Raw genomic sequence first — 22,524 nt, 5'->3', positions numbered from 1 at the left:
TTTAATTTGCATTTCCCTAAGGATCAAACACGTTGAGTATTGTATTTTTATGTTCAATATTAGCTTATTTCAAACTTTGGTAAAATAAAGAATGAAATGGTAATGAGTTTACATTAATGTAAGTATTTTCTGAAATATGCAGAAATCCAAAAACAAAAATTTGCCCGAAATATTAGACTTTATTTTTCTGCCTTAAGTATTGAGCATAAGTTTTATTAATAGTATATATTTCAAAGAACAGTGTGAATATTTTTACATTTAGTAGATAATAAACTATTCATACCTAACATCTGTTATCTAAAAAAAATTGCTTAAACTATTTCACATAAATCATTGTTAGTACCCAACCTGAAGCACCAACATAATTTAAGTGGAAGATATGGAAGATAATTTATATGGAAGATAAATTACCTGTTTAGAAAATATTTTTAGTATGTGACTTATATTTAATTATATAGGATGTAATTTGTCAGATTTGTGCTCTGCTTGCAACAGTTAAGATGCTATTACCACATTATATGTTAAGTTAATGATGCATTCTCAATTAGCAATGACCCTCATTCATAATGCATAATCTAAAAGCACATAATGAACTTCATAGACCTGATAATATCAGAGAGAATGGGTTATATGAAAATTTAGAACTTATATTGTGAAAGTATATAGTTGTTGCACTATTGAATTTTAGCTATAAAAATAATTCTTTGTTTGATATAAAAAACCCAGGCTCAGGTTGGCTTAATCCATTTGGGGATTCAGGTTATCATCCTCCCCAGTATGTGTTCAGAAAGAGGGTGAACCCTCTTTAAAAGAAGAAATCATCCAGAGTTTGCACAACATTTTACATACAGTGTTTTGCATTCAGTCAGAAATTACAGTGCATGCCAAGTGTTAGGATGGAATCATAGAAAGGCAAGAGGAAAAAAAGATAATGAAAAACATCTCTAAGGTGACTCAGATTTAGAAGTATCATAGAAGGGCTTTAAAATTTAAACTGTGACTAATATGTTTTAAAAATAATAGAAAAGGCATAGGAAATAGAGAAAAAGAGAATTTTACTAAAGAATTGTAAACTGTGAAAAAGAAGCAAATGAAAATTCTAGAACTGAAAAATAGAGTAATTGATATAGAGAACATAGCACATAGGTTTAATGGAATAATAGAGGCAGTAAAAGAGGTTAGTGAAATGGAAGACATCAGCAGAAAATATCATAGAAAAAAAATGAAAAAAAGACTTGTGGGATATAATCTTTCTTAACTGGGATATAGGTAGTGTTAGTCATAATAGAAAATTAAAAAATGGGTTCATTAAGACCTTTTGTTCCTTATAGACAGCATTAAGTAAGTGAAAATAAGTCTGATAACTATGTGTAGAATTCCTACTGATCTATTAAGAAAAACACAAACTAGTAGAAAAGAGTGCAGAGTGCTTGAAAAGATACTTTATACACCAAAAAAGGATACCTAAGTGATCAAGGAACATATGAAAGGGTACTCAGTTTCATTAGCCACCAGCAAAATTACTTAAGATTACAATTTGATACCACTTGCATATACTTCGGAATGGTTAAAATGAAAAATACAGGTGGTATAAAGTACAGTAGACCCTCTGTATCTGCAGTTCTGCATCCATGGATACAGCCAACCAGAGATCAGAAATACCACATGATCTGCTGTTGATTGAGATTTGGCTTCTGGGGGATTTTGGTATCCATGGGGATTCCTGGGTCCAAGGGACTACTTGGTTACTGGATACTAAGGGATGACTGTACTTTAAAGGTTGTGGAGCTTTATACAATTGGAGTGCGAATATTATGCTGGTGGGTGTGTAACTTGGCACGTCCATTTTTAGTAAACAGTGTCTACCAAGGCTGCATGTGCACAACTCTTGATACGTCATTTTCACTTGTAGTTTAACGCCTATATAGTGTGTGTATATATATATATGCATCAAGAGACATGTAACAGAATGTTAAGCCAGCATTGTTGTGAATAGCCCTAAACTGGGAACAACCCAGATTTCCATCAAGAGTTAAATAAATAAATTGTAGTACATTCGTATAAGAGAATGCTAGACATAGCATAATAGATAAATCTTAAAACCATAACATGACTGAAAGAAGCCAGACACAAAAGAATATGTGCTATATGACTCCTTTTGTGTGAAGTTCATAAACAAGGCAAAATGTGTTATCTGTTAGAAATCAACATAGTAATTACTAATGGAGAAGGAGTAGGAGTGCCTCTTCAGTGCCTGTAACTCTTTTAAGTTCTATTTGTTGTTTGGGTGCCTGTTACGCAGGTGTGTTCACTCTGAGAAAATTCATCAATCTGCATCTTTACTTGGTGTACTTTTGTGTAGGTTATATTGCATTTCAAGAAATTTGTTTTTAAAATATGGTGAGAGTATCTTCTGTATATTTTTTAAATATGCTTTAAAATTTCCGTAATAGGCAGTTAAGGCAGAACTAATATTGATGTTGAAAGTTGGATAGTGGTTATTTTTGAGAGGTTAATGGCCAAGTGAGGTTTCATGAGGTACTTAGGAGATGCTGATAATGTTGTATTTCTTTATTATGGATGCTTGTTACAGGCATTAGTAGGTTTTGTGAAAATTCAATGAACTATGATTATGATTTCTTTGCTTTTCTGTATCACTGTTATTATATTCCAATAAAAAGTTCACTTGATAGTAAGAAGGGAGGAAAGAAAGAATTAGTTGAAACAAAATTTGCCTAGTGCTGATAATTATTTAAACTGAGTGATGAGTACATGAGGGCTCTTTAGTGTCTTCTCTCCTTTTAAAATTAAGATAAACTATAGGGACAGAGCAGATAATTGTTTGCCTGGAGAATGGGGAAGGAAACGACAAGGGGCAGGAGGAAGGGATTATGTATAACAACAGGAAACTGTGGTTTTAGGTAAATTCATGATGCTTATTGTAGTAATGTTTTCAGAGTTGTATTATTTTGTGAAAACTCATCAAATAATCAAATAATGTAAAAAAGGAAGCAGACAGGTTTCAACTGATACACTACTATCATTTTCATGGACATTTCCCGACAGACACTTAGTACTTGCTAAATGAATTGATGAAAGCCCGGATTACTACCTGATGTATTTATTGATCCACAGTTTGGGATTGCTGTAACGAGGTACATGAATTTGATGCTAAAATTGAGCCACCAGGGTTCATTATTACCCTGACTTTGGGCAGAAGTTTCCTAGCCTTGCCAAATGAGGATAATTTACTTGACAAGAACAGAGTTGATTTAAATTTAAGAGTGCCCAGCATGTGTTTGGCATATAGTAGGTACTCTATAACATTTTAAAATAATGACATAAATAAGACACATATTCTAGGTTGGAATGCAATTTCACCTGCAAGGTGACACTTTAAAAAATAGAGTGCTTGGAGCAGACCACTTCATACCATGTCCCTGGAACCTGTAGTCCTATTCCTTCTCTTTAGCTATTTAACTGACAACTGAATTCAGAAAAGGTAGCTATTGAAATTGTCACTGATTGAGTCAGACTACCTGGATCCTTTGCGTGAAAGTTCTGTTGTGTTCCTTGTTCAAATTAAAGCATCTATTAATACACTGTACTTACCAAATACTTTTGTATGTGAAGTAAAAGTGTAGGTTGCAGTTAATATAAAAAAGCAAATCACAGTATTGTGGCAGAACAATAGAGACAGTGTTAAGGGTGGGTAGACAGTTAAAGGATCTTGATTAGCTCTGATGAGAAGGATTTTATTGATGAACAGACTATTTGTTGAGAGAATGGTCCTTCACTCTTTGATATCCTAGTTAATTAAAAAAAACAAAGCAAGAATGAAAGCTAATATGTATTAGTGCAGTCTTATATGAAGACAGTGCCACAGATAAGAAAGAAAATAAACTGATGATGAGTTTCTTTCTTTTACGGGATGGGGTATAAGGGATTCAGTATAGAGTCTATTCTGTGTATTCTTGCCACCTCTTCTTAATATCTTCTGCTTCTGTTAGGTCACTACCATTTCTGTCCTTTATTGAGGCCATCTTTGCATGAAATGTTCCCTTTGTATCTCTTAATTTTCTGGAAGAGATCTCTAGTCTTTCCCATTCTATTGTTTTCCTTTATTTCTTTGCATTGATCATTGAGGAAGGCTTTCTTATCTCTTCTTGCTATTCTTTGGAACTCTGCATTCAAATGGGCATATCTTTCCTTTTCTCCTTTGCTTTTCACTTCCTTCTTTTCACAGCTATTATGTAAGGCCTCCTCAGACAGCCATTTTGCTTTTTTGCATTTCTTTTTCTTGGGGATAGTCTTGATTCCTGTCTCCTGTACAGTGTCACGAATGTCTGTCCATAGTTCATCAGGCATTCTGTCAGATCTAGTCCTTTAAATCTATTTCTCACTTCCACTGTATAGTCATAAGGGATTTGATTTAAGTCATACCTGAATGGTTTAGTGGTTTTCTCCACTTTCTTCAATTTCATTCTTAATTTGGCAATAAGTTCATGATCTGAGCCACAATCAGCTCCCTGTCTTGTTTTTGTTGACTGTATAGAGCTTCTCCATTATTGGCTGCAAAGAATATAATCAATCTGATTTTGGTGTTGACCATCTGGTGATGTCCATGTGTAGAGTCTTCTTTTGTGTTGTCGGAAGAGGGTATTTGCTATGACCAGTGTGTTCTCTTGGCAGAACTCTATTAGCCTTTGCCCTGCTTCATTCTGTACTCCAGGCCAAATTTGCCTGTTACTCCAGGTATTTCTTGACATCCTACTTTTGCATTCCAGTCCCCTATAATAAAAAGGACATCTTTTTAGGGTGTTAGTTCTAGAAGGTCTTGTAGGTCTTCATAGAACTGTTCAACTTCAGCATCTTCAGCATTACTGGTTGGGGCATAGACTTGGATTACTGTGATATTGAATGGTTTGCCTTGGAAACGAACAGAGATCATTCTGTCGTTTTTGAGATTACATCCGGGTACTGCATTTCGGACTCTTTGTTGACTATGATGGCTACTCCATTTCTTCTAAGGGATTCCTGCCCACAGTAGTAGATATAATGGTCATCTCAGTTAAATTCACCCATTCCAGTCCATCTTAGTTTGGTGATTCCTAGAATGTTGTTGACTTTCACTCTTGTCATCTCCTGTTTGACCACGTCCAATTTGCCTTGATTCATGGACCTGACATTCCAGGTTCCTATGCAGTATTGCTCTTTACAGCATTGAACCTTGTTTAAACCAGTCCCATCCACAACTGGGTGTTGTTTTTGCTTTTGCTCCATCCCTTCATTCTTTCTGGAGTTATTTCTCCACTGATCTCCAGTAGCATATTGGGCACCTACCAACCTGGGGAGTTCATCTTTCAGTGTCCTATCTTTTTGCCTTTTCATACTGTTCATGGGGTTCTCAAGGCAAGAATACTTAAGTGGTTTGCCATTCCTTTCTCCAGTGTACCACATTCTGTCAGACATTGCATGCAAAGATGGGCTCAATAAAGGACAGAAATGGTATGGACCTAAAAGAAGCAGAAGATATTAAGAAAAGGTGGCAAGAAGAGGTGTACCGAAGAATTGTACAAAAAGATCTTCATGACCCAGATAATCACGATGGTGTGATCACTCATCTAAAGCCATACATCCTGGAATGTGAGGTCAATTGGGCCTTAAGAAGCATCACTATGAACAAAGCTAGTGGGGGTGATGGAATCCTAGTTGAGCTGTTTCAAATCCTGAAAGATGATGCTGTGAATGTGCTGCACTCAATATGCCAGCAAATTTGGAAAACTCAGCAGTGGCCACAGGACTGGAAAAGGTCAGTTTTCATCCCACTCCCAAGAAAGGCAATGCCAAAGAATGCTCAAACTACCACACAATTGCACTCATCTCACATGCTAGTAAAGTAATGCTCAAAATTCTCCAAGCCAGGCTTCAGCAATAAGTGAACCGTGAACTTCTTGATGTTCAAGCTGGTTTTAGAAAAGGCAGAGGAACCAGAGATCAAATTGCCAATATCCGCTGAATCGTCCAAAAAGACAGTTCCAGAATAACTTCTATTTCTGCTTTATTGACTATGCTAAAGCCTTTGACTATGTGGATCACAATAAACTGTGGAAAATTCTGAAAGAGATGGGAATACCAGACCACCTGACCTGCCTCTTGAGAAACCTGTGTGCAGGTTAGGAAGCAACAGTTAGAACTGGACATGGAACAACAGACCGGTTCCAAATAGGAAAAGGAGTACGTCAAGGATATATATTGTCACCTTGCTAATTTAACTTATATGCAGAGTACATCATGAGAAACGCTGGGCTGGAAGAAACACAAGCTGGAATCAAGATTGCCGGGAAAATATCAATAACCCCAGATATGCAGATGACACCACCCTTATGACAGAAAGCAAAGAGGAACTAAAAAGCCTCTTGATGAAAATGAAGGAGGAGAGTGAAACAGTTGGCTTAAAGCTCAGCATTCAGAAAACTAAGATCATGGCATTGGGTCCCATCACTTCATGGCAAATAGATTGGGAAGCAGTGTCAGACTTTATTTTTCTGGACTCCACAATCACTGCAGATGGTGACTGCAGCCATGAAATTATAATAGATTTCTTGCTCCTTCAAAGTTATGACCAACCTAGATGGCATATTAAAAAGCAGAGACATTACTTTGTCAACAAAGATCCGTGTAGTCAAGGCTATGGTTTTTCCAGTGGTCATGTATGGACGTGAGATTTGGACTATAAAGAAAGCCAAGCGCCAAGGAATTGATGCTTTTGAACTGTGGTGTTGGAGAAGACTCTTGAGAGTCCCTTGGACTGCCAGGAGATCCAACCAGTCCATCCTAAAGGAGATCAGTCCTGGGTGTTCATTGGTAGGACTGATGTTGAAGCTGAAACTCCAATATTTTGGCCGCCTGATGCAAAGAGCTGACTCATTTGAAATAAGACCCTGATGCTGGGAAAGATTGAGGGCAGGAAGAGAAGGAGACGACAGAGGATGAGGTGGCTGGATGGCATCACCGACTCAATGGACATGGGTTTGGGTGGACTCCAGGAGTTGGTGATGGACAGGGAGTCCTGGCGTGCTACGGTTTGTGGGGTCACAAAGAGTCGGACACAACTGAGTGACTGAACTGAACTGATAGAGTCTATTGATTTGATAACCCCCTATTGTTCTTAATGTAGTCTTAACTGTTGAACTTTTTTTCTAGAACACTTTTTTGAAGAAGTAGCTAGAAATTAGGGATTTATATTAAGTTCAAAAATAGATGGACTAATTTAAAATGTAAGTAGGATAATGTTAGCTCACTGCTATTTTAAATCTGTTTTACATTTTGAGACTCTAACTTAAATTTCTTTTTATTGAAGATATATATCCCGCCATTTTACTAATTTAAAAAAATTTTAACCACGTCTGTGGAAGACAGACTTGTGTGATAGTCTAAATTAGTTTTTTAAATAAATAAAAAGTAGTTACATATGTTATATATACAAGCTCTCGAAGATGATGAAAGACAGGGAAGCCTGGCCTGCTGCAGTCCATGCAGTCGCAAAGAGTTGGACACGACTGAGCGACTGAAGAACACAATATATGCCACATTTGGATGGTTCAGATCAGTTCAGTTCAGCTCAGTCGCTCAGTCGTGTCCGACTCTTTGCGACCCCATGAATCACAGCATATCAGGCCTCCCTGTCCATCACCAACTCCCGGAGTTTACCCAAACTCATGTCCATCGAGTCAGTGATGCCATCCAGCCACTCATCCTCTGTCATCTCCTTCTCCTCCTGCCCCCAATCCCTCCCAGCATCAGGGTCTTTTCCAATAGGTCAGTCAACTCTTCGCGTGAGGTGGCCAAAGTATTGGAGTTTCAGCTTCAGCATCGGTCCTTCCAATGAACACCCAGGTCTGATCTCCTTTAGAATGGACTGGTTGGATCTCCTTGCAGGGCAAGGGACTCTCAAGAGTCTTCTCCAACACCACACTTCAAAAGCATCAATTCCTTGGTGCTCAGCTCTCTTCACAGTCCAACTCTCACATCCATACGTGACCACTGGAAAAATGATAGCCTTGACTAGACAGACCTTTGTTGGCAAAGTAATGTCTCTGCTTCTGAATATGCTATCTAGGTTGGTCATAACTTTCCTTCCAAGGAGTAAGCATCTTTTAATTCATGGCTGTAATCACCATCTGGAGTGATTTTCGAGCCCAGAAAAATAAAGTCTGACACTGTTTCCACTGTTTCTCCATCTATTTCCCATGAAGTGATGGGACCAGATGCCATGATCTTAAGTTTTATGAATGTTGAGCTTTAAGCCAACTGTTCCACTCTCCTCTTTCACTTTCATCAAGAGGCTTTTTAGTTCCTCTTCACTTTCTGCCATAAGGGTGGTGTCATCTGCATATCTGAGGTTATTGATATTTCTCCCGACAATCTTGATTCCAGCTTGTGCTTCTTTCAGCCCAGCATTTCTCATGATGTACTCTGCATAGAAGTTAAATAAGCACTGTAACAATATACAGCCTTGACGTATTCCTTTTCCTATTTGGAACCAGTCTGTTGCTCCATGTCCAGTTCTAACTGTTGCTTCCTGACGTGTATTCAGGTTTCTCAAGAGGCAGATCAGGTGGTCTGGTATTCCCATCTCTTTCAGAATTTTCCACAGTTTATTGTGATCCACACAGTCAAAGGCTTTGGCATAGTCAATAAAGCAGAAATAGATCTTTTTCTGGAATTCTCTTGCTTTTTCCATGATCCAGTGGATATTGGCAATTTGATCTCTGTTCCTCTGCCTTTTCTAAAACCAGCTTGAACATCTGGAAGTTCACGGTTCACATATTGCTGATGCCTGGCTTAGAGAATTTTGAGCATTACTTTACTAGCGTGTGAGATGAGTGCAATTGTGTGGTAGTTTGAGCATTCTTTGGCATTGCCTTTCTTTGGGATTGGAATGAAAACTGACCTTTTCCAGTCCTGTGGCCACTGCTGAGTTTTCCAAATTTGCTGGCATATTGAGTGGAGCACTTTCACAGCATCATCTTTCAGGATTTGAAATAACTCAACTGGAATTCCATCACCTCCACTAGCTTTGTTGGCAGTGATGCTTCCTAAGGCCCACTTGACTTCCCATTCCAGGATGTCTGGCTCTAGGTGAGTGAGCACACCATCATGATTATCTGGGTCGTGAAGCTCTTTTTTGTACAGTTCTGTGTATTCTTGCCACCTCTTCTTAATATCTTCTGCTTCTGTTAGGTCCATACCATTTCTGTCGTTTACTGAGCCCATCTTTGCATGAAATGTTCCCTTGGTATCTCTTAATTTTCATGAGGAGATCTCTAGTCTTTCCCATTCTCTTGTCATCCTCTATTTTCCTGCATTGATCACTGAGGAAGACTTTCTTATCTCTCTTTGCTATTCTTCGGAACTCTGCATTCAGATGCTTATATCTTTCCTTTTCTTTATCGTTAATTAATATTACTTTAAGTTTTTCTAGGTGCTGTCATTGGAACATCAGTTACTTAGTGTTAATATGCTTATATATTAGTACAAGTTGTATATTGGCTGACAGAAAATGAACTGTGGAAATTGCCATATTTAAATGATGTTCACTTATTTTCAGAATTAGGACAGTGTTTGTTGTTTTGATTTTGTTTTCTTCAAATAGTTCCTAGACCAACTTTCAAATTTTTAAAAATTTGTGTAGTGCATCAGGGATGTTGCTCTTACTAGATAGAGGTAATTTATAATTTTTTTTTAAATTTTATTTTAGTGTTGTTTGTCACAAAAAAGGAATCTAAAATCTAATCTATGGTAGCCTAAAACATAGTTTCCCACCTGTCATTTGCTATTTAATTCTAAGAAAACTAGAGCATTAAAAAAATTTCGCTGTAAATGTATAATTTCATTGCTTTACCAAAGAAAAGAAGCCCAGAAAAAAATGAAACAATTCTTTCATTGTTTTCTTTTGTGGGGGGAGATGGTGACCCCAGTGTGTTATTTTAAAAAGGGCAAACATTGCCAGAGTTTCTTTCTAAAGTTGAAAAGGCAGGCATTGAAATTGTTCTGTATTTCCTGAAAAGTGGGTTTAAAAAATTTGCTGCCCACAAAAATTACTACTGTTACTAGTTAAGCCCTTTTGGGTTTTTACCAGTTTAACTGACATTGCTTCATTTTACTGTGGCAATTTCACAGTTTTTATTTAATAACATAATTTGTACTTCATTGGTTGTGGTTTTAGTCTCAGATGATTTCCTATCAATTATAGTTCCTGGGACTTCCCTGGCAGTCCAGTGGTTGACTCCATGCTTCTAATGCAGGGGTCATGGGTTCGGTCCCTAGTTGGGGAACTCATATCCCATGTATGCCATGCAGCATAACCAAGAAAATAAATACATACATATGTACATATACATACACACACACACACACACACACACACACACATATATATATATGTATATATATATAGTTTCCTGCATAGTATATGGGTTCTTCTTAGACTGATAAATGAACTTTCTGACCTCCTATATGCCAAGGATATTCTTATTTCTGTTTGTTTGTTTGTGTGTTTATTTGTTTTTAAATTTTACTGGTACCTTCATCTTATTATAGAAAGTTTCCTTGTACTGTCTACAGTCACACGACTTCTTTCGTTCCCTCTCCTCCATAATTAACTCCTGACAAACACTAATGTGTTTTCCATCTTTATAGTTGTATGCCATTTTGAGAATGTTAGATAAATTTAATTGTGCAGTAAGTGACCTTCTTATTTCTTAAATGCTCTGAAGTTTAAAGCAAGTTACTGGGAGTGTGATTATGTTTCTATATAATTATTTCAGTAATCCTCTTTGTTTCCTGTTTTCCTGAATTGTCTGTCTAGCTTAAGGATACTTTGATTTGGGATATGTAGCCTAGTCACTGGATTTTAACTGTAATCAATGTGTTAATATAGTGATAATCATTTACATCAGCCTCTTAAGTTATATGTTTAATAGCTCATGTTTATTGAGCTATTAAAATTTGCTAGATTTTTCTTAAGCAAAGACTAGTTACTCACACAGGTTATCTCATTTAACATTTGGCTCCAATATGTATTTTATTAATGTTTTCACTTTACAGATGAGAATATTAAGAAGAATTTAAATAACATGATCAGTGTCTCACAGTTAAGAAATCCTGAGATAGCACTAAAACCCAGCTAGTCTGGTTCTAAAATCTATAATCTTAAGTACTTATAGTGGTTCTCATAGTAATGAATAATCTTTTTTGATTAGTATAATATGTGCTATACTTGTAAATTTTATTTTCTCTGCTTTTATGACTTATTAAAGATAGAAAATCCCTTGTGTTACCAAGTATGTATTACTAGGCCATGTGAACATAGTCATAGATATCATAATACCTAAATATTATAGTATTTTATATTATTATATTTGATGTCATAATATCTAAATAATTTAAGTATTTTGACCTAGATTTTATGAAGACTTCATTATTAAAATGATTGCCATTTTCATTCTGATTACTAAGAATAGTAGGTACTATTTTTTGAGTGTAAAGCACTTTAGATTGACTATCATGATGATGAATTGGTTTGCAGGAGGAGTTATAAGAGAAAATGATCCTGGGAGAAGAAAAAGCATGACAGTACTAGGAATTGAAAGAAGGTTTTGGTTAGAGCTCAGAAGGTGAAGAGGAGTATTGTAAAGAAAGATCAGAGAAAGATACAGGGCCAGATGGTAATGAATGGAGTGCTGCGTGTTTGTGTGTGTATTGATCCTAGGAACTGTAGGCTTTATACATGATCACATGTACTTAATGTTAATAAAATCTAGCTGTGGTGTGGAATTGGAAAGAGACAAGAGTGAATCACAAAAAGACTGTTGTTAGGAGGATATTAGATAGTAGTCCAGGCCAGAAGATGAGAGTATCTTGGACTTGGGTGATGACAGTGGAAAGTAACGGAAAGAACTGGGCAGATTTGACAGGTACTTAGTAGGTAGAATCAGTAGGTCAGTAATGTGTTAACCAGTTGAATACGGAGGGGTTGAAGAGAAAAGTTGTGTAAACTGCTACTGCTGCTAAGTCACTTCAGTCGTGTCCGACTCTGTGTGACCCCATAGACGGAAGCCCACCAGGCTCCCCTGTCCCTGGGATTCTCCAGGCAAGAACACTGGAGTGGATTGCCATTTCCTTCTCCAGTGCATGAAAGTGAAAAGTGAAAGTGAAATCACTCAGTCGTATCCAACTCTTAGTGACCCCATGGACTGCAGCCAACTAGGCTTCTCTGTCCATGGGATTTTCCAGGCAGGTGTACTGGAGTGGGGTGCCATCGCCTCCTCCGGGTTTGCAAAACTAGGTGGATGAAATTCCCTAATATTTATCCATATTTTGAGTAAGAATTCATACAAAGAGGGAGTCTGGATAAGAACTAAGCTGTGGGTTGAAGATCATTAGTGATACATTTGAGATACATACGATACATTTGAGATCCATGAGTGTCATGGAAGTGTAGGCAGTTTGGATGCATGATCTGGAGCTCAGAGTTGAGAGTAATTAAAGCCGTGGAAATAGATGAGTTTCCCTTCTTGCCAAAGATAAGTATATAGAAGGAGAAAAGCAGGTAGTTTAGAAGGAAGCCATAAAGAACTAAAATATTTCATAGTTGGAGGGAGGAGAGTGAACTGGAAAGAGCCTTGATTGAGAAGGAGCCGTTAGAGAGGTTGAAAGAGCATGAATGTCACAGAAATCAAGAAAAAAGAAAGGGATCACCGGAATCAAATCCTGCTGAGAGGTCTGCTATGATAACTGAAAAGATTTGGTTGTATTTAACCTGAAGGTGATCTACGACAACCATTTTGATAAAGTAAGTACAGAAGCCAGATTAGAATGATTGAAGAGGAAAAAGCAGATTGGTTGAAACTACCAAAAGTCAGATTAATATATTGTCATTGTGAGGTATTTTGTTCATAAAACTTATGTCCTTATCAGTTTCTTGTATATAATTTTCCCTAATATTTACACACATTTTAAGTAAGAATTCTTGCCCTTAAACAACTCAGTGTCAAGTTACCAGGAAAAAACACTGCAGTGGGAAAAAAGGAAACACTGCAACGTCGTCTCATTGATAACTGGTAAAAATGAAACTCCAGGCTCCTTGGGTATTGGAAAAGTATCATTAGTAGAACAGCTTGAGATTGTTTCTTCTTCACCATGTTATTGCTTTCCTGAATTGCAAACAGTATTTACAAAATTCTTAGTATTTTTCATGTAAACAAACCTTTCCTGTTCACCTTAAAGTCACTCAAGTGTTGTATAGATTGTCTTCCTTTTCCAGTAGAGAGGCTCTGGAAAGAAATTTAACTTAAGTGTTTTCATGTTTCTTAAGGAAATATTTACCAGTCATTTTATTTTCATTTCTATTTAAGAGATATATGAAAGTACCAAAGTTGGGAAGAAGATACAGAGCACATTATTACCATTATTTTTAACATAATATTTGAGAATAGTAGCCAGCAGAAGTAGCAAGAGAAAAATATTATAGTTTAAAAATAACTGTCTGCAAACAATATTATTGTAAACTTGGAAAACCCATGAGAGTCAACTGAAAATGACTGTACACCAGCAAATTCACTAAAACTGCCAAAAACCATATACTTTGTATGTAAATAACACACACAGTAGAAGATATAATGGAAGAAAATAACCCTTTATAATATCACAATAAGAAATGTGGAAAGTTCCATATTGGGAAATTATTAAAACTCTGTTGAGGACACAGAACAAAACTTCTTTCCCTTTCTTTTTTTCAGTTAGAAGAGGCATCTTCATAAAGCTCATAAAGTGTATCAGTTTTCCATAAGTTAACCTAAATATTTCAGGCAACTGTCCCTTCCTCTCACCCCAGATATTAAACCAGCTAATTCAGAAGTGTTTTGAAAAGTGGACAAATACGACAAACCAGACAAAAATAAAAGAAGAACAATGAGGGGGATTGTTGTTCACTAAGTCATGTCCGACTCTGCAACCCCATGGACTGAAGCACGTAGAGTGATTAGTCCTACCAAATGATAAAGTATATAAAGTCTTAAAAACTAAAATATGTTGGTTCTGGCTTATTAATAGTCTGATAGAATAGAATATAAAGTCTGGAAATAGACCTGTAGAACTTACTAGTATATGATTATGATAAAAAAATGATCAAGTAAAGCTGAACCTTGCAGTAAATTCTGTGGGAAAACCAGGATAGCCATCTGGAAAGACAGACTTTTATCCATCACTTTCTACCTCAGGATGAGCTCCAAATGTATCAGATTTAATGTAAAAGATGAAACTACCTATGTGTCATTAAAAATATGGACAGATTGGAACGGGAAAATTCTGAAAGTACTCAAAATTTAATATCCATAAAATAAATGTTTGATAATTCATCTATGTAAAGATGGCACTAATGGTAAAGAACCTACCTGCCATTTTAGGGGACATGAGAGATGCGGGTTCAATCCCTAGGTGGGGAAGATCCTCTGGAGGAGGGCGTGGCAACCCACTTCCGTATATTCTTTCCTGGAGAGTCCATGGACAGAGGAGCCTGGTGGCCTCAGTCCGTAGGGTCACAAAGAATCACGCACCAAAAAAAACCCATGGAAAATAGTTGTAGAACTCATACAATCAAAAGACCAGTCTCTTTAATAAAGCTCTTATAAATCATCACAAGAAAGATCAGCAACCTAGTTTAAAAAAATAAAAGGTGAAAGATAGATATAGACAGTTCATAGAAAAATGACATATAAGATGGTCAACCTCATACTGAAATACTGTTTTTTCATGTATTTGAAGTCATCAAGATGTTTAACAACATAGTAGTTTATGGCAGGGTTATAGGGAAACAGTCACTCATACATGGGTGGTGAAATATACATTAATATCTCCATGGAGACCAACTTGTCAGTGTATTTCACAATCACAGATATTTTTATTATTTGATCAGGAATTCTGTTTCTGAGAATTTACCCTACAAATGTACCTGTAAATGTATGAATTAATATATTGACAGGATATCTATTACAATATCATTTATAATAGGAAATATTTGGAAATAATAGGGACTGGTTAAATGTGTGTCCATCAGTGAAAGATATATCAGTTGTCAGAACAAATGAGCTAATTCTTTTTCTACTGACAAGATCTCTAAACACAATAAAATATGCTATAGTCACATAGGAAAGAGAGAAAAATTATAAAAAGAATATGTACTTATTTTTCTTTATGCTTGGGTCAAGAAACTGGAAGGAAACAGAGCCCCAACAAGTAAATGTGGGTACCAATGGAGGGGCAAAGATAGGAAGAAAACTTTTTCCCATATACTTGTCTGTATTGTTTTGTGTTTTTGTGTGGTTTTTTTTTGAACCATTTAAGTACGTGATCTAATCCATAAACAAAGAAGGATCCTTAAATGACAAAACTTAAATTTTAAAAAGTCTTATTTCTGGAATAGCTAGTTAAAAAGTGAGAGAAGAAGGGAGGGGGGAATGGGAGAAAAAGATGTGAAGAAAGATGATATAGTGAAAAAGGAAAATATTAAAGGAGAAAACAGACAAAGGATTAGAAATAAGTATATCAAAAGTGAGTACTCAAGAAGTAAATGACTATGGAAGATAAATTTGTGTCTACATTAATCCTGGCTGACTTGGCCATTGTAATTGTTCTGTTTAAGGGGCCATGAAAGTTGTTTGGTTTTTTAGTTTTATTTTGATTTTTGTTTTTTTTTAAGCAACGAGGGAACATTTGTACAAATTTCTTTTAAGGTATTAATGTTTCTAGTACCTTTTTGTTTAGGTTTGTTAATGCTGCTTCTAGTTAAATGAGCTTTTAATTCTTGATCATGTACTAATGTGTGTGTGTGTGTGTGTGTCACTCATTCAGTCATGTCCGACTATTTGTAGCCACATGGACTGTAGCCTACTGGGGTTGCCATTTCCTACCCAACATGTACTAATACATAGTTAATAATTCAAGCATGATTTTTCTCCAGTTAATTTATTTTGAATTCAATTGTTTGCGCCTTGCGGGAAGAAATAATCTTACTCACTTTGTATGATGTCAGTTGTGTTAACTTGCAGTATATAAATTTGCAACTTTATTGAAATATAATTCACAGTGTCAAAAACCCCATCCCTTTAAAGTGTGCAGTTCAGTAGTTTATAGTATATTGACAGAGTTGTACAACTGTCACAGGACTCTTAACAGTCTATTCTAAGTTAGAATAACCTTCACCATTCTAAAATCCTGTACCATACCTCCCAGCACTAGGCAATCTTTAATCTACTTTCTGTTTCTATGGATTTCCCTGTTACGGACATTTCATATGAATGGAATCATACAGTAGGTGGTTTGTTTGCCTAACTCCTTTCACTTAGCATACTGTTTTAAAAGTTCATTCATGTTGCGACATGTACTTCTATTCCTTTATATAGCTAAATGATGTTCCATGTATGAATATACCATGTTTTGTTCATTTATTCTATTAAGGGACATTTGGGTTGTTTTTACTTATTTGTTTTTGTGTGGAAATAATGTTTTAGTACTCTTGGGTGTATGCTTTGGAGTGGAATTGCTGAGTTATATGGTATGGTAACTGTTAAGGATCTGCAAAATTGTTTTCCAAAGATGCTGCACCACTTTACAATCCTACCACCCAAGCATAAGAATTCCAATTTCTCTGCATCCGTGCTAACGCTTGTTATTATTGTCCTTTCTACTGTAATTGTCCTGTTGGGTATGAAGTGGTATCTCATTGTGATATTGATTTGCATTTCCCTAATAAGTAAGGAAGGGACTTCCCTGGTGGCTCAGACGGTAAAGCGTCTGCCTACAACGCGGGAGACCTGGGTCGGGAGGATACCCTGGAGAAGGAAATGGCAACCCACTCCAGTACTCTTGCCTGCAGAATCCCATGGATGGAGGAGCCTGGTAGGCTACAGACCATAGGGTCACAAAGAGTTGGACACAACTGAGTGACTTCACTCAACACTCATAATAAGTAAGAATGTTGAGCATTTTTTATGTACTTATTGGTTATTTGTGTATTTTCTTTGGAGAAATGTCTGTTTAGATCCATTGCTTGTTATTAAATTAGATAATTTGTCTTTTTACTGTTGAGTTATAAGTGGTTTTTGGGTTGCTTTTTTAATACACTAGATAGACATCCCTTTTCAGAAACATGATTTGAAAATATTTTATCCCATTCCTGGGTTGTCTTTTCACCTTATAAGAAAAAAAACTGTAACTAAATTTACCGTTTTAATAATTTTTAACTATGCAGTGTAGTGGCATGAAGTATATTTATGACATTGTGTAACAAAATTATACACAAACAAAAACTTGTAGCCATTAAGCAATAACCCTCCTTTCCTCTCTCTTCCAATCCCTGGTAACCTTTATTCTACTTTCTATCCATGTGAATTTGCCTATTCTAGGTATTTCTTATAGATGGAATCACTCAGTATTTGTTCTTTTTATGTCTAGCTTCTTTCTCTTAGTATGATTTCTTCAAGGTTCATTCATGTTATATCATGTATCAGAAATTCATTTCTTTTTGTGGCTGAAAAATATTCCATCTTCTGTATGTATCACATTTTGTTTATCCATTCATCTGTTGGTGGACCCTTGGGTTGTTTCCGTCTTTTGCTTGCTGTGCATAATGCTGTTATGTGTTTTGGTTTACAAATCTCTGAATGAATACCTGTTTTCAGTTCTTTGGGTTGGTACCTAGGAGTAAAACTGTTGGCTTATATGGTAATTCTAAGTTTAACATTTTGGCAGATTATTTCTCACAGCAGCTACCATAGCATTTTGTCTGTTCACATTCTTGATAGTGTCCTTTGAAGAACAAAGGTTCATTTTGATGAGGTATATTTTATTTATTTTTTGTTTGGTTGCTTATGCTTTTGGTGTGATATCTAAGAAATCATTGCCCACATAATCTAAAGTCAAGATTTATTCATATATTAAAGAGTTTGATGGTTATAGTTTTCACATTTAGGCCTATGATCTATTTTGAGTTAATTTTTGTATGCAATGCGAAGTTGAGGTCCAATCCCATTCTTTTGCATATGGGTATCAAATTGTCCCAGTATTATTGTTGAAAAGACTTTTTCCCCACTGAAGTATCTTGGCAACTATAATGAAAGGTCGGTTAACTGTAAATGTAAAGATTATTTTTAGACTCTCAGTTCTGTTATTTAATATGTATGTCTCCTTAGGCCTTTGGCTGTAAGTTTTGAAGTTGGGAGATCTGAGTTTTCTTTTTCAAAATTGCTTTAGCTGCTCTGAATCCCTTGCATTTCCATTTGAATTTTAGGATCAGTGTGTCACCTTCTGCTTTGACCAGTGTGAGGTGTTATATCATTATTAACAATATTAAAGTCTTCTCATGGAGAATTAGTTGAATTCTAATTCATTCACTAATTTTCTCTTTATCCTCTCTCACTTTTGAAAAATGATCTAAATCAACTTCTGATTTTAATGTGCTCTATCATATACATCTTTTTACTTCAAAATATGCATCTATTCTTACTTTTTAAAAAATAATACTTGTACTTTCCCTTTTCATCCTAGTTCCTCTGAGATCTTGTTCTTTTGATTAGTCACCATAATAGTCCATTTCAGTTTTAGTTAAGTTCCTCATCCTTAACAATTCTTAATCTCGAATGGATTGTCTATTCTCACCTCCTTTTTCTCATTTCTTTCCCTTTGAAATGTTCTAAGTAAGTGATCTTCTCTCCCAGCGTTTGTTGAACAAATACCTTAACTTTTCTGGACTTTGTTTTTGTAATGATAAGTAAATTGGTAGAGGTTAATTGTGTTAGGTTCTTCATTCTAGTCTCTAAACCCTTGGAGTCCTTACTCAGACCCCCTGTGTACAGAAGTAGAGCTATTTCCTCCTGAATTCTGGGTGGAAGCTTAGAGCCATTTGCCACATTAGCCTTTGGGGGCCTCTGTGGAGCTCCCAAGAGCACAGTTTGAAGTCATTGCAAAGTCCCTTCAGCCCTAAAATTTAGTTAACTCCATAGCAATTACTGAAGTTGGCATTCTTGAAAGTTTCAAATAGTTGACTTATTGCCAAGTTAAAGTCTCTTCTTAGGCACCATTTCTCCAGTATCAGTTCAGTCGATCAGTCGTGTCCAATTCTTTGCAACCCCATGGACTGTAGCATGGTAGGCCTCCTTGTCCATCACCAGCTCCCAGAACTTGCTCAAACTCATGTCCATTGAGTTGGTGATGTCATCCAACCATCTCATCCTCTGTCGTCCCCTTCTCCTCCTGCCTTCAGTCTTTCTGAGCATCAGGGTCTTTTTCAGTGAATCAGTTCTTTGCATCAGGTGGCCAAAGTGTTGGAGTTTCAGCTTCAGCATCAGTTCTTCCAGTGATATTCAGGACTGATTTCCTTGAGGATTGACTGGTTTGATTTCCTTGCTGTCCAAGGGACTCTCAAGAGTCTTCTCCAAAACCACAGTTCAAACACATCAATTTTTCTGCACTCAGCTTTCTTCACAGTCCCAACTCTCACATCCATACGTGACTACTGGAAAAACCATAGCTTTGACTAGACGGACCTTTGTTGGCAAAGTTATGTCTCTGCCTTTTAATATGCTGTCTAGATTGGTCATAGCTTTTCTTCCAAGGAGCAGGTGTCTTTTAATTTCATGGCTGCAGTCACCATCTGCAGTGATTTTGGAGCCCCAAAAAATAGTCTGTCACTGTTTCCATTGTTTCCCCATCTTTTTGCCATGAAGTGATGGGACCAGATGCCATGATCTTTTTTTGAATATTGAGTTTTAAGCCAAGTTTTTCACTCTCCTCTTTCACTTTCATCAAGAGACTCTCTAGTTCCTCTTCACTTTCTGCCATAAGGGTGGCGTCATCTTCATATCTCAGGTTACTGATATTTCTCCTGGCAATCTTGATTCCAGCTCGTGCTTCATCCAGCCTGGCATTTCGCATAATGTACTCTGCATATAACTTAAAAAAGCAAGGTGGCAATATACAGCCTTGACGTACTCCTTTCCCTATATTGGGAACCAGTCTGTTGTTCCATGTCCAGTTCTAATTGTTGCTTCTTGACCTGCATACAGATTTCTCAGGAGGCAGGTGAGGTGGTTTGGTATTCCCATTTTTCACAGTTTGTTGTGATTCTCCAGTATATCTTATAATATCTAAACCCTTACTTGCTCTATTATTCCCCACTAAATATTCTTTTCTTGGCTTTAATCACATATACACAGTCTCTTTTAACGACTGCTCAGCATAGATTCTGACACTTCCAAGAAACTTTTCCAAACCATACCAGTTCATGATAATGGTTTTTTCCACTAACAAGCCTCTGTAATAATCCTTTATGCCATTCATGTGGCACTTAAAAAATTGCCCTAAGTAATTTGAGCTACATAAAGATAATTTGGGCCCCGATTCTGACCTAAAGAACTTTAGTAAAAGAGTAGAGTTGTAGACTAATTATTGAGATGAAAGTAATGAGTGCCTTAGGAAAGGTACAGCTACAGTTCTGTGGAAAGTTAAAGAAGATAATTTGATGATAATTTAATGAAATGAAAAGATGTTCTTGGAAGAAAAGCTGTGATACACCTAGACAGCATATTAAAAAGCAGAGACATCTCTTTGCTGATAAAGATCCATCTAGTCAAAGCTATGGTTTTTCCAGTAGTCATGTACAGATATGAGAGCTGGACCATAAAGAAGGTTGAATGTCAAAGAATTTTGAACTGTGGTGTTGGAAAAGACCCTCGAGAGTCCCTTGGACTGCAAGGAGATCAAACCAGTCAGTCCTCGTGGAAATCAACTCTGGATATCCATTGGAAGGACTGATGCAAAAGCTGAAGCTCCAGTACTTTGGCCATGTGATGCGAAGAGGCAGCTCATTGGAAAAGACCCTGATGTTGGTCAAGATTGAAGGCAGGAGGAGAAGGGGACTACAGAGGATGAGATGGTTGGATAGCATCACTTGAGTTTGAGCAAATTCTGGGAGATAGTGAAGGACAGGGAAGCCTGGTGTGCTGCAGTCCCGGAGGTCACAGAGAGTCAGACAGGACTTAGCAACTGAACAACAGAGAAGATAAAGATACCTTTCCTCTGGGAGAATAGGGCAACGTATTCTAGAGCAGGTGGGTTGGTCCTCGAGGGGGGCGTAGTATCTGAACACACAGAAGTGGACTTAAGGAGCAGCATGAAACAGGCAGAAGTAGGAAAGCATGAGGATGGTAGGTTCTTCAATTTGACTGGAGGAAAGTTCAAGAAGAGAGCTAGTGGGTTATAAAGTTGTGAAAGTAAACCAGAGCTGGGTATAGTTTTGTTAGTTGTTCCCTTGTAATATTTGTATCATGTTTTCCCAATTATGTTATAAACTGTTTAAGGACAAGTAACAAGTCTTTAATTTTTAACCTCTTACAGAGGGGTTATGGGTAGAGGAGAAGAATTTAGTAAAATTTTGTTGACTAATAAAGTAGAAACAGTGGTTTTCCAAATAGGTGAAGGGTGTGACTTCTCGTCACACCCTTCTGTTTACTTAGGCTGTGGCTTTATCAGTGCAAACTATTTTAGATCTTCATAAGATGGTTCCTTCAAGCTAAGAAGTCCTTTTGTCATTTTAAAAAAATTGGAGGTGGGGTGGGGGTTCTGTGTCCAGTTAACATCGCTCATTTTAATTCTTTCCCAGAAGGACTTGAAAAATGCTCATTTGAGTTGAGGAAAAGAGAATCAATATAAACAAACATTACTTTTAAAACCTAGCTCTGATTTAAACTTGTTTTATGTTTTGATAAATTAGATTTAAAATATATTTTCTTAGGATTTAGATTTTGTTTAAGCACAAAAATCTTTGAAAAGACATGAATTTAAAAAAATATACTCAGAATTGTGTTGGTCTATGTATGGGTAACCTTTTCTTTTTCAAAAATTTTTCTAAAATATTTTTTGTATGATTGAAAAAACGATTAGATGTTAACCACTCTACTGAGACCCATTCATATTACTGTGAAGTTCTTGGTCATACTGGTCTCTGTGGAAAGAGTATTTTATGTGTACATATAATAAAAGGCTGGGAGATTGAGCATGTGTGCCTTCAGTCTTGTCTTCTCAATGGCATGTGCCGCTCTCTTTCATTTTTGTAAAGCAAGATATTCTTGACAAAATAAATTGGAAGATATATTTAGAATAAAGACTTATGTCACTTAAAAAGAACAAAGTATGGCAGCGTTCTTGTGGTAAAGTAATTTATTAGAGATTCTTGTGGTAAAGTAATTCACTAACTTATATTTCACAGTATTTGTTTTGTTTTAAACTTTATGTATCATATACTAGGTGAAAAACCATTTCGCTGTGATGAATGTGGTATGAGATTCATTCAAAAATACCATATGGAAAGGCATAAGAGAACTCATAGTGGAGAAAAACCTTACCAGTGTGAATACTGTTTACAGGTAAGATGTGGTTTGAATTTTTTAAAAAGTTACTTTATTG

General features: G+C 36.4%; 1 protein-coding gene across 6 annotated transcripts in view; it reads left to right on the top strand.

Annotated features, from left to right (window-relative positions):
* ZNF148 (zinc finger protein 148) overlaps positions 1-22,524 on the top strand; it is a 131,826-nt gene that overhangs the window by 102,294 nt on the left and 7,008 nt on the right. For all 6 annotated transcript variants that reach the window (XM_010834287.1, XM_010834283.1, XM_010834288.1 and 3 more), the window contains one exon: positions 22,366-22,484. In XM_010834287.1, coding sequence (XP_010832589.1) covers positions 22,366-22,484 — 119 coding nt within the window. The remainder of the gene's footprint in view (positions 1-22,365; positions 22,485-22,524) is intronic.

This window comes from Bison bison, unplaced genomic scaffold, assembly GCF_000754665.1.
Source record: "Bison bison bison isolate TAMUID 2011002044 unplaced genomic scaffold, Bison_UMD1.0 scf7180017864032, whole genome shotgun sequence".
In the NCBI taxonomy this organism is placed as follows: Eukaryota; Metazoa; Chordata; class Mammalia; order Artiodactyla; family Bovidae; genus Bison; species Bison bison.
Note: the sequence above shows the minus strand (reverse complement) of the source record. Positions and strands in the feature narration are given on the sequence as shown.